The sequence below is a fragment of the Notamacropus eugenii genome, chromosome 6, assembly GCF_028372415.1.
Source record: "Notamacropus eugenii isolate mMacEug1 chromosome 6, mMacEug1.pri_v2, whole genome shotgun sequence".
NCBI lineage: Eukaryota > Metazoa > Chordata > Mammalia > Diprotodontia > Macropodidae > Notamacropus > Notamacropus eugenii.
This window is the reverse complement of record NC_092877.1, coordinates 205,514,732-205,528,021: the sequence shown is the minus strand read 5'-3', so window position 1 is coordinate 205,528,021 and position 13,290 is coordinate 205,514,732. Positions and strand designations below refer to the sequence as shown.

General features: G+C 37.2%; 1 protein-coding gene across 2 annotated transcripts in view; it reads right to left on the bottom strand.

Moving 5' to 3' along the window:
• The window catches only part of SH3RF3 (SH3 domain containing ring finger 3), a 617,431-nt gene that overhangs the window by 101,009 nt on the left and 503,132 nt on the right, over window positions 1-13,290 (bottom strand). For both annotated transcript variants that reach the window (XM_072621836.1, XM_072621838.1), the window contains one exon: window positions 6,562-6,815. In XM_072621836.1, coding sequence (XP_072477937.1) covers window positions 6,562-6,815 — 254 coding nt within the window. The remainder of the gene's footprint in view (window positions 1-6,561; window positions 6,816-13,290) is intronic.

Here is a 13,290-nt window from a genome sequence, read left to right as displayed (position 1 = left end):
CTTCTGCAATTTATTGCTTTGTCCACTATAACACAGTGCTTGGGAAGAAAAGAAAATCATTCAACTCTTCACTAAAATAGCTGTATCCATAGCAATAATAAACAAGAAAAAAATCCTTGGATACAGAGTTAAAGTACGTATAAAAATTCCTGATTGGGGGTGATAACTGAGTGTAATTAATTGAGTAAGTAATTGAATGTGCTATTTTGTCAAAAGCTTTTTCTGCATATATTAAGATAATGTATAAAAGTGCCTGATTGGGGGTGAGTGGAAAGCAGAAGGCATGGAGAACTAGGAAAATACCCCTGGGGACCTGCCTTAAAAATATGCCCCATACTACCCTATACTTCAGCCACATATCCTTAGAAGTATGAAGTGCACTTCACTCTGTGTCTCTCTCCTTACTGGAGTGAGAATCTATGGCTACCAATGCAAGAGGAAAACAATGTAAACTCCTTGCAAGTAGGGATTATTTCTTCTTATTTGCATCCCCTGTGTGGAGCACAACGCATGGCACACAGAAGATACTTTGATTGATTACAGTCTCTCTGTACTCTGCTCTTGTTAAATTGTATAGGGAATATTGTATTCAGTTCTAGGCTCTATATTCTGGCAATTTACCATATAGTAAATTCAGAGGAAGATAACCAGGATAAAGAGGGGAATGAAAACTATGCCATAGAAGACAAGACTGACACAACTAGAAGAGAAGACTGAGAAGAGGAGGATGCACTGGCACACTCTCACCCTTCAAATGAACTTGTATTGTTATCCATATACATATATTCTTCCACTAGAACACAGGCTCCTGAAAGGCGATGTTTGCTTTGTTTTTGGGTCTGTCGTCCTATCATCTGGCACACTGTCTTGCCCATAATGAACATTTAATAAATGTTGGTTGGCTGGAATTTAAATGATAGCTATTTTCAAGTATGTGAAGGGCTTCTATGTGGCAGAAGGGACTCAATTTGGCCTCTTTGGCCTGGGAAAGCAAAACTAGAAGCAACAGAGTCCTACCAAATTCCTTTTATGATAAAAATATAGTGCTGATACCTAGACCAGAAATAATGGAAACAGAGAAAGAAAACTATAGACCAATGTTCCTAATGAATATAGATGCAAAAATTTTGAATAAAATAATAGTAAGGAGATTACAGCAAGATATCACAAAGATCATATACTATAACCAGGTGAGATTTATACCAGGAATGCAGGGCTGACTCAATATTAGAAAAATGATCAGCATAATTGACCATATCAAGATAAAAAAATCATGTGATTATCTCAATAGATGCAGAAAAAGCTCCTGACACAATATTACACTCAATCACTTACTTAATTACATTCAATTATCACCCCCACCCCAACTGGGGCTTTTTATACATACTTTAAACTGTGTATCTGAGGATTTTTTTCTTGCTTACCATAACAGTGGAGGATTGAATGATTTTCTTCCTAAGCACTATAGTGTAATGGCAAGCAAACTTAGGATCTTTTGCTGTTTTTGTTTCAGTATAATCAAGTGCCTGATTGAATCTTACCTTTATCAATCAAGAGTCTTTACTAGGAGTAAAGTACAGAAACAAAAGTTTCTTTAACTAGAAACAGTATATGTATTTGTATTGTTAATGTGATTAAAGATCTTTCCCACACATTAATTGGTCTGCCCACTAAGGGGAGTTTGATTAGGGAAGATTTATAAGAACACCCACAGCTTTTGTTAAAGAGGCACTGGTTCTCAGGGATTGCAATGCCCTCTGGCTCTAAAAAAGGTATAAATACTCTGAGGGTGAAGTTTTAATTTGGGACTTAGTTTTTGCAAAAAGGTGTGAGTGCCAGATGAGGACTCTGGGAAGCTGCTAAAGGAGCCCCCTGGCTTTGAAAACCCAGATGTTGTGCTTCCCTCTCTGGTAATTATGGTCAGATAGTTGTAACTGTCTGTTGAATTCAGGCAGAGGAAGCCATGTCTGTTGACTCTTTTAATTTCTCCGTGTTTTCTTTGAATTTTAGGGTGCTGGTTCCCCTGAATTAAGTGAATGATATATGTGCTTGATTAAAGGAATGACACATGTGCTTCATTAAAGTGATTGTTAACTTCTCAAAGGTTGCCTTCCATTTTATGAATGCAGATCTAAGAACCTGTGATAGCAGGTTCCCTTGTGTATGTTGGGGTGCTTACTGATACATATGGGATAATGGACAAAGCAATAGACTCAAGGAGACCTAAATGTGATGTATAAAAAGTTTAAGAGACATAGTTTCTGGGTAGTTAATGATTTATTTATCATACTAGCAGATAATTAATAAAAGGAATCAGTGACATTCTTGAATGCCAAAGACCTCTCATAGAACCCCCCTCAGTACTTATATGCCCTTGCAAGAGTAAGTGTTCCTGAGAGTGGCGATTGACTCTGATTGGTTCACAAGTAATGAGAAGAACATTATAATGACATAATGATATTATAAAATAAAAGCACTAGAAAGCACATGAATAAATAGAGCTTTCCTTAAAATAAGTAGTATCTATCTAAAATCACCAGCAAGTAATATCTAGAATGGGGATAAGCCTTCCCAGCAAGTTCTGGGGTGAAACAGAAATGGCCATTATCGCTCCTATGGTTTGATATTGTACTAGAAATTCTAGCTATAGCCATCAGACAAGAAAAAGATATTGAAAGATTTAGAATAAGTAATGAAAAAACAAAACAATTACTCTTTGCATCTGATATGATGGTATACTTAGGAAATCCTAGAGAATCAACTACAAACCTTGCTGAAACAATGAACAACATTAGCAAAGTTGTGATATGAAATAAATATAAAATAAATCATCATCATTTCTATATATTACAACAAAGTCCATCAGCAAGAGATAGGAAGAGAAATTCCACTTAAATAACTGTAGACAATATAAAATGCTTGAAACTCTATCTGCCAAGACAAACGCAAGTACTATAAGAACACAATTACAAAACATATTTCACACAAATAAAGACAGAGCTAAACAACTGGAGAAATATTAATTGCTCATGGGTAGGTTGAGTCAGTAAAATAAAAATAACAATTTGACCTATTACTTATTCAGTGCCATACCAATAACTACTAAGAATTATTTTGTAGAGATAGAAAAAATAATAACAAAATTCAAAAAACAAAAAGATCAAGAATAGTAAGGGAATCAATAAAAAAAAAACCAAAAACATTAAGGAAGATGGGCTAGTTGAGCCAGATCTCAAACTGAATTACAAAGTGGTAATCACAAAAACAATCTGGTACTGACTAAGAAACAGAGTGGAGGACCAATGGAAGGGATTAGGTACATAATACATAGTAGTGTGACCATAGTAATCTAGTATTTAATAAATCCAAAGATCCAAGCTTTGGGGACAAGAACTCACTATTTGACAAAAACTGCCAAGAAAACTGGAAAGCATTTTGGCAGAAACTAGGTACAGAGCAACATCTCACACTGTATACCAAGATAAAATCAAAATGAGTAGATGATTTACACATAAAAGGTGATACCATAAGCAAATTGAGAGAGCATGGAATAGTTTATCTGTCAGATTTATGGGTAGGGGAAGAATTTAGGACCAAAAAAGATAAAGAGAGCATTACAAAGTGTGTAAAATAGATAATTTTGTTCACATAAAATTAAAAAAAGTTTTTGCACAAACAAAACCTATGCAACCAAAATTATAAGGAAATCAGAAAACTGGGGGAAATTTTTGTAACAAGAATCTCTGATAAAGGCCTCATTTCTCAGATATAGAGAGAACTGAACCAAATCTATGAAAACATAAGTCATTCCCCAACTGATAAATGGTCAAAGGACATGAACAGGAAGTTTGCAAACAAAGAAATCAAAGCTATCTATAGTCCTATGAAAAAATGCCTTAAATCATTGTTGATTAAAGAAATGTAAATTAAAACAACTCTGAGGTACTACTTCACAGCTATCAGATTGGCTAATACGACAGAAAAAGAAAATAACAAATGTTGGAGGGGATGTGGAAATGCCCCACTGCAAATGCACACTAATGCATTGTTCATGGAGTTGTGAATTGATCCAAATATTCTGGAGAGAAATTTGGAACTATGTCCAAAGGGCTATAAAACCATACTTGGGCTGTATCCCAAAGACTTCAAAGAAAAAGGAAAAAAGACCTATGAGCACAAAAATATTTTTATTTATAGCAAAAGTATTTATAGCAGCTGTTTTTCTGGTGGCAAAGAATTGGAAATTGAGGGGATACCCATCAACTGGGGAATGGCTGAACAAGTTGTAGGATGTGAATATGATAGAATACTGTTGTCCTATAAGAAATGATGAGCAGAATGGTTTTTAGAAAAACCTAGGAAAACTTATATGAACTCATGCAAAGTGAAGTGAAAAGAATCAGGAGAACCAGGAGAATATCATACACAGTAACAGCAATATTGTAATGAGGGTCAACTGTAAAATACTTAGCTACTCTGATCAAGACAAGGATCTAAGACAGTTTCAAAGGACTCATAAAGAAAATTCTGTCTACATCCAGAGAGAGAACTGATGAAAAGGGCAGATTGAAGCATAATTTTTCACTTTCTTTATTTTTCTTACTCTTCTCCCCCCAACATGGCTAATATGGAAATGTTTTACATGATTTCATATGGACAGCTGATACCTGATTATTTTTTGCCTTCTCAATGGGTAGGTGAGGGGAGGAAAAGAAAGAATTTAGAACTCAAAATTTGAAATAAATAATTGTTAAGCAAAATAGATAAATAATAAAGAAAAAAATCAACCTAGAAGCAACAGGTGAAAACTGTAGAGTGAGGAAGATTTTGGCAGAGCATGAAATAAAAACTGCCTCCTAATTAGAACTGTTTGAACATGGAAAGGGGCAGGTAGGTGGCAAAGTGGATAGAGCACTCGCCATGGAATCAGGAAGACTTCTCTTCATATGTTCAAAGTTGACCTCAGATGTTTACTTGTTGTGTGACCTTGAGCAAGTCAAAACCCAGTTTGCCTCAATTCCTAATCTACAAAATGAGCTGAAGAGGGAAATGGTAAACCGCTCCAGTATCATGGCTGAGAAAGCCTTGAATGGGGTCTTGAAGAGTGGGACATGACTACAAAATGACTAAACAATAAAATATGGAAAAGGGCTAGGAGCTAGGAGCTACAATGAATAGAGCACTGGGAAAACCTGAATTCAAATGTGACCAGCTGTGAGACCCTGGGCAAACCACTTACCTGTTTGCCTCAGGTTCCTCATCTGTAAAATGATCTGGAGAAGGAAATCACAAACTATTGCCATACTTTTGCTAAGAAAACACCAAATGTTTCAGTCAAACATGACTGAAATGACTGAACAACAAGAAAAGGTTGTTCTTGGATGGTGCAGATTGCTCATCACTGGAAAGTCTTTAAGTGGATGATCACTTGTCACAAAATGCTGTAGTGGGGATGTCTGTTCATACACACACTGGGCAAAATGACCCCCTCAGGTCTCTGCCAGCTCTGATTGGCATCAGTCATCAATCTGGTGGGATTACAGGCTATCCCCTCTGGGAGTCATGGGTTTTTTTTAAACCTTAAGATTCATCACACTGCAGAATTGACTTAGTTCTCAAAATAGGGAAATTAGTCTGGTTTCTTAGGGCAAAGAGGCCAAATTGAATCCCTCCTTCCACATAACAGCCCTTCACATACTTAAAAATAGCTATCATTTTGATTCAAGCCAACCAACTATTTCATAGATTGGGTTAGGAAAGAGAGAGAAAGGGAAAATCTGCTTCATTTAAGAGGGACAAAGTTGCATTCACGTGTTTTTTATTATTCTGACAGTGCCATGCTACTTAGCACAGCATCTTTAGGTCATTATGCAACTTCAGCCCCTAGCATCTTCAGAGGAGTCCAGCCTCCCATAGTCCTCACTAGCACAACACTTTGCTTTCAAAACAAGCTGTGTTTACTTTTTTTGACCTCCAAGATCCACCCCATAATTTCTTTTCATCTCATGCCATCCTGAGGCAAGCTAGTCCTCCTAACACAGAGTCAGTCTGGCTGTGGATGAGGCTGGAACGTAAAGAACATCAAGGAGATACCCACCTTTGTCAATTTCTCAAGCCATGTTCTTAGATACATTTCTGAGATCTGGGACTTCCTCATCACCTGTTCTGTGATATGCTGCCTAGCTGAGAGATTTTGAATTGGATGGCATATGGAAAGTGCTGTGGGATTGAACAACTATTGCCTCATTCATGGGTTGACTGGAGGCGCCAGTGTTAATCTTATTAGTTGATTCTGTTCTCTGGCTTATAATAAAAGGGTAAATATTTGCAAATTCTCTAATCTGTTTCAGCTGCTGCAAAAGAATAATTTGATAAAGCCAAGCAAACTTCCCCAAGAAGTTTATGACTGTGATAAGCAAATAAAACTTCCCTCTACAGTGGGCTGGCTGAGAGGTAGGTCAAAAACATTTTTTTTTCCAGAAGGTTTATGCATCAGGGACCTGTCAAAACTTGATGATACAGAATAGTATGTAACAGGTACAAGTTAATCAGCATACATACCTATCTGCATGGCACTTCGAGCCTGGCTGGCCGCCTGCTGAGCTGAATGCCTCAGACAATTGCTCATAGGAGGAGAAGCTGTCTGGTGCTGGGGATGGGTCTGAGGTGCAGTGAGTGGAACGATGGGTCTGACAGTAGTGGCTGGGGTGGTCAGGCTCCCACCTCCTGGAAGAGCAGCTCCTGCCATCCCTTTAGCCAGAGGAGACGCTCCAGGAATATTATTCCGAGGCTGCCCAGTTGCTCCTATAGGAACCCTGAGTAAGAAAGCAGAATAGAATAAGGTGACATGATTTTGATGCAGACTTACCAGGCAGGTCACTACAGGGAGAAATGCCATCAGCTCGATGAAAACAATTTGAGGGAAAATTTCCCACTCAAACAAGAATGCCCAGTGCTCATTCTTAGATGAGACCAGGCTAATCAGAAGACTATTGGAAAATTTTATGATGCCCCTGTTCTTAATATGAATGCTCTGGAGAACATAACAGAGAAATGAAACTTCACCAAAAGTAAATCAGGAAACACCAGAGTTTTTGCTTTAGGGAAGAAATCATAGTCAAAAAAAATCTTGGATTTAGAGTTAGAGGATCAATGTTCAAAACCCAGGTTCTACCAATTACTACTTGTGACTCTGAGCAAATCAATTTACCTTTCTGGGTCTCCATTTCCTTATATATATGATATTTATTTTAAACTAGATGACCTCTAAAGTCCCTTCTAGTTCTATGATCCTAATTAATTCTTAAAATTAAACAAAAACAAAAAAACTCTGACCACATCTAGATGAAACTAATGACTCAGCTTCATCTGACCAGGATGTTTTATGGAGGGGATTGGACAATCCGACAATTAGTTGATTCCGTCTAGACACATCCTTCATTCCATTTCCAAAGGCCTTTGACCAAAACTTCTGGGAAATGGGACAGAGGACATTTCTGTGCCTTGATCAGGAATTTCAAGGGCTTGTTGAAGTTCAAGACCAGAAACTGTATTTTTTACGTCAAAGTTTTCAAATGAAATTCTGTTTAAGGCATGCAAAAGGGAGGAGAAGGCATAACTACTTTCAAGTATTCTTTTCTATGCTAATTCCTTATGCTGTTCTTGAACACTTAATTGCAGGGGTGTAGTGGATTCCTGGGTTTTCTAAGAGAAGTAGCTAGAGGAACCAAAAACATTGTACCTGATCCCAGGGACACTGAGATGACAACTAGTAGTCGGGGAAACGTCTGCCTAATATTCAATTCCTAAAGAGAATGGAGGCAAATTGGAAAAGGTCTGTCTTGTACTACGACAGTGACATATTCACAAGTGATGGTTTTATAACGTGGGGTCAGGGCTTCAATCAGAGAGAAGGTCCCTTGAGCCTGAATGCAATACTTCTGTTTAGTGGATATGGGATAAAATGTCTCATCAACAAGCATTCAGCTGTCAAGATGGTTTGAAGCTTTTCTTAAACTATTGTAACAGCCCTGAAAATAGCTACTCATGAGGAACTTTGTCAGAAAACTAGCAAGGAATGCTGATTGGTTTGCAATTGCTACCTGATGATCTGGCTTTGGTGCCAAGAGGTAATAAAAACAAAAAAAACAAGGCGGGCTGATACATTATAGCTACTAATTTTCAAGACCACACCAAAAGTACTGAAAGGCTTTGCTAAAATGGTGCTTTGGAAGGAAACTTAAAGCCTGTTATTTCTTCTATCAGCATTGACAAGACTTCACTGAGACACCAACAGAGAAGGAAACCTATAATAACCATAGGTGATATTTATATAGCATTTGACAAAGCACTTTACATGCTTAATCGCATTTGAACCTCAACTCTGTGAGTTGTGGATGTGTGGATATTATCTCCATTGTATGGATGAAGAAATTGCATAAAAAGAGATTAAATGATTTTCCCATGAGCCATAAAACTCATCTTATAGAAGTGAGTCTGTTTTGCCTTAGTTTCTTTGAGAATGGTTCAGCGATGGAGCCTTCAAAATTCTCTTTATTGTGAGAAGTTTTTGTGTAACTTCTAGTAATTCACCATGCTTTTTTCTTCCCTTTTTCTGAACCTCCAAGTTCAGTTCATTGTATTCATTAAGTACTTTCTATGTGGCAGGGACTGTGGTCAGAACTAGAGATGCAGAGATAAAAGAAAAAAAAAGAAATATCTCATTTTTCTAAGGATCTTACATTCTACAGGCTGGGCTCAAAGGTTATTGGATGGCAAGAAACCCATCAAAACTCGAAGACTTTTTGGTAGGATGGGTACTATATGATTGAGGTATAAAGATTCCTACCCTACTCCCCGCCCCATCCATTTACTCTCATCTTTTTAGAAAGGACATAATTTTATTTCTCTTCCAAAATTAGTTATTAATACTTTTTTTATTTTCATATCACTTTCATTTCCGAAAATAACCCTCCTGATTTCCTATTTAGTGAACCATCCCTTGTAACTGAGAATTAAAAAGAAAGAGAAAAAAGACAGTTCAGCAAAACTAACCAAGAAGTAAAGCAAGTCTGAAAGTATATGCAATATTCTACATCCACATTGTCCTGCCTCTCCAAAGAAGCAAGGGAATGCATATTCTTATCTCTCCTCCAGGAGCAAGTTGTGGCATTATAATTTCACAGCGTTCAGTTTTGTTTAAGGAATGTTTTATAACTGTAATGTCTTATGTGTGCCTTGACTGACTCTCAGATACATTTTGTAAATATTTTAAATAGGAGCTTCCCTTTTATTATTTCCTACTGGATTTTGTTATTGCTACATAGCAGCAGTTCTTGGACTTTTGGTACCTCTTAACATTCTTTAAAATTACTGAAGACCCCAAAGAGCTCCTGTTTCTGTGACTTCTAGCTACTGACATTGACCATATTTGAAATAAAAACTGGTAAAATGTTAAATGCTTATTTATTAAATAATTTTAAATAATAAACCCATTACTTAAGAACATAACATGTTTTTATGGAAAATAAATATTTGTCAAAAGAAAAAATGGTAAGAAGAGTGGCATTGGTTTACATGTTTTTGCAAATTTCTTTAATTTCTGACTTACCAAAAGACAACCAGATTCTTGTATCTGCTTCTGAACTCAATCTGTTGTGATAGGTTATTTTGGTAGAATTACATGAAGAAAATCTGGCTTCACACAGATATGTAGTTGGAAAAGGAGGGAGTACATTAATAAGTAAATCATATCAGTATTGTTATGAAAATAGTTTTGATCTTGTGGTCTCCATGAAAGGCTTTAGGGGAACTCCCAGGAGTCTATAGATGAAACTTTGAAAAGAAAATTTGTGATTTCCATGGATTAATTTTGTATCTGGATATTTTCCCGAAGCTATTATCTCTATTAATTTCTTTGTTGATTCTTTGTGTTTTCTAAGTAAATTGTCAGTTTGTAATCAGCATAGACATTTTGTTTCCTTTTTGTCTACATTTATAGCTTTAATTTCTTTTCTTGTCTAGCTGTTATCACTTGTTCTGTTGTTTTCTGACTCTGATCTCATTTGGGATTTTCTTGGCAAAAGTACTGGAATAGTTTACCATTTCTTCCTTGAACTCATTTTACAGATGAAGAAATTAAGGCAAACAGGATTTAGTGAGTTGTCCAAGGTCACGAGCTAATAATTGTTTGAGGTCAGGTTTGAACTCAGGAAGATGAGTCTTCCTAACTCCAGACCCAGCACTATATTCACTGTGCCCCCTAGATGTTCAATTTGCTGTCACTAACATATCTAAAACTATACTGAATAAAAATGGGAAAAGAGGACATCCTTGCTTTACTTCTGTATGTATTGTTTAAGCTTCTAGTGCATGCCTCCTGCAAATAATGCTGGCTTTTGTCTTCAAATATATATCTTATCATATTAAAAATGGCCTCAATTATATTACTTTTCATCTTGTAGCTTCAACTATTTTCTTTGGGAACCATTATTTCATCAGTTTATAGAATGCCTCATGAGTAACTCATTCCACCAACTCAGATCATGACCCCTTTAAATTAAGACTTAGTAGTTAAATACTAAGAGATTGCTGGAGGCACATAGAAATTGTTCGGTTATGTAGCTAAGAAATGGAGATGAGATATGAATTTAGATCTTAACTCAAATTCCAGCATACTATCCGCTAGTTTTTGCTTCTCTATTCTGATTATAATCAATAATAATAATAACTCATATTTACACAGTACTTACTACGCACCAGGCACTGTGTTAAGCCCTTTATAAATATTATCTCACTTGATTCCCCCGACAACCCTGGAAGAGAGCTGCTATTATTTTTATCACTTTACTGAAGAGGAAACTTGCCCAGGGCCACACTTCTAATAAGTGTCCAAGCTAAGGCTGGATTTTAACTGAGGTCTTCCTGGACTCCAGGTCCAGCACAGTGGTGTTCCCTAAAATGATGCTTTCCCTAAACAGTTAGGAGTTAAAATGCCCCCTAAATAAATTAGAAGGTTTTATGATCTGTAAGTGACACTTGGGGTGATAGTTATGGTATTTTTATAATTATTAATTAATGATTCACTCCAGGAATATGAGAAAATCCTGCCCTTGTAAAAGAAGAGAGAAAAAAAGAAAAACGTTGAAAGAAACAAAGGAAGACTTAGTTTAGGGTCTAGAAGCTGACCGATTGAAAAGCAGGGGGACTGACCTTCTTGTTTGAGATTTTTCCCTCCAGGAAATCTATTTTTGTAGTAGGGAAGGATCTTGCAGATTGATCCCTACCTAAGGTTAATAGAGTGAGAGTCCTATATCAGCAATTACTATGTTGAACTTAGTTCTGTGAGGGCTCTAATATAAACTAGTTATGTAGCTTACATTTGAAAATAATTAGCTTCATCTCTATGTACCACAGAAGGCAGTGTGGTGTGAGGCTGGGGGAGGGTATGGGAGATCACTGAATTCTAGAAGGAAACCTAAGGTCTAAGGTCCCATCCTAGACCTGTTACTTAAAATCTATGGAATCTTAGAAGAACCAATTAAACACTCTGTGTTCCAGTTTCCTCCTCTAGGAATGAAAGTTTTGCATCTGATAATCTCCAAGAAAGGGAGAACAGAGACTGCAAAGGATAAACTAGTGAACTTGACTTTGATTTCTTTTTTATTTCCTTTTTTGATGGGGCAACTGGATGAGAAGATGAGAGAAATTTTGTGGATAAGGTTGACCTTTGTTGTGGTTCAGTCATGTCCAACACTTTGTGACCCTTCTTGGGGTTTTCTTGGCAAGGATACTGGAGTGGTTTGCCATTTCCTTCTCCAACTCATTTTACAGATGAGGAAACTGAGGCAAACAAAATGAGTATGTGGGGTCAAATTTGAACTCAGGAAGAGTCTTTCTGCTTCCAAGCTTAGTGCTCTAGGCCACTGAGCTAACTGGCTGCCCCATGGTTTGTATAAACTTTGGCAAGACTTCTGAATAAGTATCTCCTGCTACTCTTTTGGAAAAGATGGTAAGATTTGGACAAGCCGACAATAGAAAGGTTCAGACTTTTAAGTTTTAAGCTCAGTATGAGTTAGTAGAGAGATGTGGCAGTCAATAAAATCAATGTGATTTTGGGCTGGATGAATGAATGAATAAATGAATGATTTTTTTCAGTACTTACTTTGTGCCAGGAACTATATAAAGTGCTATGGATATAAATACAAGCAGTATTTATAAATACTGTCCTCAAAAACAAACATAATGGGAAGTTAGAAAGAGAAGAAAGAGGTGAGGTAGCATGGTTTGCTAATGGCTGGGATGTAACATGAAAGCCTGACTCCAGAGCAAGATACAGGAAAAAAAAATTCACCTCGCAGAGGCCAGCTGGGTCTGGTGGTTCTGGTGGTAGATATTGAAGAGGATGGCCCAAGTGGAAGTAGCATGATCTGGAAATGATGAGAAGGCCTGGCTCCAGGACAGCATATCTATTTGACTTCAGAACCCCTCTAACAGAGCCCAGGTGTTTCTAGGAGTGGGCTGAGGAGAATGAGTGCAGTGAGAGGCATTGTTTCCAGGAATAGAGAGAGAATCCTTCCATCCTTCATCAGACTGCATCTGGAGGTTGTGTTCTGCTCTGGGCACATTTGAATGGCATTGATGAGTCACCCAATATAGTGAAGGGCTTTGAGCTCATCTCATAGGAAAGAATTGGGCCTGTTTAGTCTGGTGAAGGGAAGACTAGGAAAGGAAAGGAGTGGTACAAGAGAGCTGTCTTCAAATACTAAAGGCTTGCTGTTATATATAGGAAAGATTAGATTTGTTTTGCTTGGTCCCCAAACCAGCAGCAATGAATTCTTGGTTTTTTTGTTACTTTTTTTAGTTGTATCCCACTCTTTGTGATCCAATTTGGGTTGTTTTTTGGGTGCTGTTTTTATTTTTGGCAAAGATATGAGTGTGGCTTGTCATTTCCTTCTCCAGTTCATTTTACAGATGAGGGAACTGAGGCAAACAGGATTAAGTGACTTCACTGGGGTCACTTAACTAGTAAGTGCCTGAGGTCACATTTGAACTCAGGTCTTCCTGACTCCAAATTTATCCACACTCTAACTCCATCCACTTTGTCACTTCAATGGGCAGAAGATAAAAAATATAAATTTAATCTTGATAAAAGAAAAAAAATTCCTAAGCATGAGAACTGGGTGAAAGGAGAATAGGATTGCTTTGAGAGGTGCCCCACTCTTGAAGGTGCTCAAGTAGAGGACAGAGGACCACTTGGCCAGTATGTTATAATGGGGATTCCTTCTGGGT